We start from the raw sequence: 3,466 nt of genomic DNA, 5'->3' as shown, positions 1-3,466 counted from the left end.
AGCACAGGATCGCAAAGTTTTATATTAAACACACTAAAATAAAAACCTGTTTCATGCGCTGGGCAGAGTTCGCCGCATTCGAGAGACCCCGACCTGCCCCCGCAGCTCGATCCCCCCCGAGGCTGTTTAGGAGCCCCCACCCCCCCGAGCACCACACAACCCCCACCACCCCTTCGCCAGAGGGGAGCCAGGTCTCCTGGTCTTTTCGGAGGGGGAAACCGAAGGGAACAGCGCGCACACACACACAAACCCCCTCCACCGAGAGGGCTCCCGGCAGAGCCGCTCTTCGCCCGCGGCGACCTGAGCGCGAAGTTGCGGGGCGGGGGAGCGGCGAGGAAGGGGGGGGGGGACAGCACAAGGGACGCGGTTCGCGGCACCCCCGCTCCCCCCGCGCGGAGCCGTTACCTTCATGTACCATCCAGGTCCTGGTTCCCGATGGAGCGGCGCGCGCGGAGGGAAGAGGCGCGGGGGCTGCGCGCTCGCGCCGCTGCCGCCCCGCGCGACCCCCCCCACCCTCCGCGGGCGCGCGCGCACGGGCACGCGCGCCGCAGCCGGTCGGGCACGCGCAGCTCCCGCACTTCCCCGCCCCCCGGGAGCGGGACCGGGAGCGGAGGCGTCGCTGGTCGCCCCTCTCAGTTCTCCCGCAGCGCCCGCCGGAGCCGCAGCCCCGGGAGCAGCGACAGCAGCCGCCTCGCGCCCCGCCGCAGCGGCGAGCGCCGCATCGTACTGCAGCGGCAGGGCCGAGGGAGCGGGGGGGAAGAAGAGCTGCAGGAGAAAGGGACGGGGGAGCCTCGGGGGGGAGGCGGCAGACACCCTCCCCCGCCTCTGGCCTCTCCTTCCCCCCTCTTCTCGCAGCGACCGGCCGGGGGAGCCGCGCCGGCCGAGGCTCTCCCTCACGGGGTGCGGCGGCGCCGCCTCACACGGACCGGCGGTCGCCCTGCGCGCAGCCCCGGCCGGCAAGCAGAGGGGACCGGGGGGAGGAGGAGGGGCGGCGGGGCGCTGCAGAGGCGCCTTCTCTGCCGGCGAGCGAGTGAGGGAACGAGCGGCGGCGGGGGAGGAGGGGGAAGGACCCGCAGCCTCCTCCCCTCATCGCCCGCCCCCCTGCCCGCCTCACGCGGGCAGCATAGCAACCAACATGGCGGCTGCGCAGTCACCCAGCGGCGGGGCCGGCCCGCAGAGCTCGCGAGAACCCAAAGGGCAGCGGGCGAGCCGCCTTCGCTTTTATTGGTCCAGCGGCCTGTCCGTAAGAGGGAGAGGGCGGGAACGGGAGCCATCATCTGGCGGCCTGGTTGGCTGGTTGTACCATCAATCAAGGCGGCGGTGAGCACGGATTGGCCAGCCGAGCTGTCCCTCACGTGTGTGGCTGTGCTGAAGCGGCCGGCCCTCGGTGCCCGCCGCTGTCCCGCCGGTCCGCGCTCGGCCGGGGGGAGCGGTCGGTGTTGAGAGGGGCTGTGCCCGTGGGAGCCGCGGGCTGTTCTTCTGTCCCCCCCCTTACGGAGGGAGGAAATGAGCCAGAGAGGGGCAACAGGCTTGTCTTAATAGGGTAACCCTCATGTGCACCCAGCCTCACCCTGCAAATGTCCCAGAGAGTCCTTTCTGCCTGTAGCTCTTCTCCAGAGCTCTCCAAGGTGCGAAATGTATTGTGCCTCTTGGCTACATGAAGATTTTCGTATGTGGCCCATGGGAAGGTTGGCGTTCAAAGACGTGGTCTAACACAACTCCGTGCTTTGATGTATTTGTACAATGTGTGAAAGAGTTTGGTTAAAAAAGTCTGTATTGTCCATTTATTAAAATACAACCTCTTGCAACCAAGCTCTTTACCTAAAAACAGACACATAGAATATATGGAATCTTGAGAAAGACCCTTACTATTACAAAGCCCTAATGTTTGGGACTGAGTTCTTGGATTTCACAATTAAATTCCTAACCATAGCAAAATGCTGAGTAATAGGGAGTTTGCATATACTCTTCTAATTAGGAAGGTTTCTAAAATCTCATTCATTTGATGTTTGCAATCCTTATGTACATTTCCAGCCTAAATTGTTCTTGTGTCAATTTTGTTCTTTGTTCCCTCTTAGTGGTGTTTTCCCACAATTACTTTTGAGAAAGCGGTCGTGCCCCCTTCATTTTACTAGGCTAAATAATCCAAGGTATTTTAACCTTCTCTCTTTTCCTGAGTATTAAAACATACAGGATTCTCCACATATCTTTTTTCAGGAAGAAGTTGAATCAGGGGTCAGAAAAGTGAATTTAGGGAAGGCAGTCAAGCAGAAATTTCAGATAATTCACAATCTCTGGAACACTTTTAAATTCTTAATTATTATTAATAGAAAACAATTACAAATTGCTTGGATTTAAATTTTTTTTATGGAAGTCCATAAAATTACAAAGCTCATGTCAATCATGTGAATGATTCCTCTGGATGGAACAATTCCTAGGCTGATGATTTCATAAAGCCCCCAAATAATACGGACAGCATCAGTAATGCCATTCCTTATGGTATCCATGTTGCTCCAGCTTTTCTCGAACATCTTCATAGTTAAGATGACAAGTTGTCTCTACTTAGTGCATGCAGGGGCATCCAACAACTGCATCCTGCATTTCTGAGCTGCTGCCAACCTCTCAAGCAGGGAAGATGTTCTTCTGTGCATTAAAAGGATCCTTAGCTGCAGAGTTGTCTTGGCTTCCTGATAATTCTCTTTCATATCATTGTAAATTTAGTAAAAATTGCATAGATACGTTTTAACCCCTTTGCACTTTAACTTCAAAGTCTGCCTCTCACATTTTCGTATCATTTTCTTTATTTGTGCACAGTTTATGTTAAACATACAGTTATGTTCAATTTGAGAAGAACAATAATTAATACATTACCTTATCCAGATTAATTAACCTGATTGCGAATCAGTCCAAATCCCTTAATGTGACTGTAAACTACACAACATTTTTTTGGCAAATGTGACCTTGCAGTCTTATGAAAGGATATGTTCTGCTAATCTAACATAAAAGTGGAGACACGTACAGGTATCAAAGGCTGGACATCCCAAAGTTATTTCCTCACAATACATTGTTATTCCTGCATTTTGTTGTTTACAGAAGACTTCATTCAAAGCCCTAAATAAAGACAGTGGAAGATTCCCACCATGTGCAAAGTACTTCAGGTCAGGCCTACATTGCAAGAGCACTGAATGTTTTAAAAACAGACATTGAGACAAAGTTCTCCAGCTGTTGCTCTTAAAAAAGCAATAGAGCAAAATTGCTCTGCAGGGTGTTTGAGTATAGACATTGCTCAGACCTCACAATGAGGAGTTCAGCAAAGAACTTACTCTGCAGAATTCTGAGTTACGTGTTACATACCCTCAGCCTTGACTTCCCAAAATTATGAATGAGAGAAAGTGAACTGAAATGTGACTCTGTCATTATTTACTCAAAAGAGAGCACATTTCTTTCACATGTAAAAAGTGCATTC

General features: G+C 52.9%; 1 protein-coding gene across 3 annotated transcripts in view; it reads right to left on the bottom strand.

Moving 5' to 3' along the window:
- The window catches only part of PTPN4 (protein tyrosine phosphatase, non-receptor type 4), a 109,101-nt gene extending 108,582 nt beyond the window's left edge, over positions 1-519 (bottom strand). For all 3 annotated transcript variants that reach the window (XR_003570746.1, XM_027879733.1, XM_027879734.1), the window contains exon 1: positions 406-519. Coding sequence is in view for 2 of the 3 variants with exons in the window: in XM_027879733.1 (XP_027735534.1) it covers positions 406-418 (13 nt within the window). In the remaining variant the exon portion in view is untranslated. The remainder of the gene's footprint in view (positions 1-405) is intronic.
- Positions 520-3,466: the final 2,947 nt, after the last annotated feature.

Source organism: Empidonax traillii, unplaced genomic scaffold (assembly GCF_003031625.1).
Source record: "Empidonax traillii isolate 1590-97213 ecotype Southwest subspecies unplaced genomic scaffold, ASM303162v1 scaffold57:size2250009, whole genome shotgun sequence".
In the NCBI taxonomy this organism is placed as follows: Eukaryota; Metazoa; Chordata; class Aves; order Passeriformes; family Tyrannidae; genus Empidonax; species Empidonax traillii.
The sequence above is the reverse complement of the archived record's forward strand: the minus strand, read 5'-3'. Positions and strand labels throughout refer to the sequence as shown.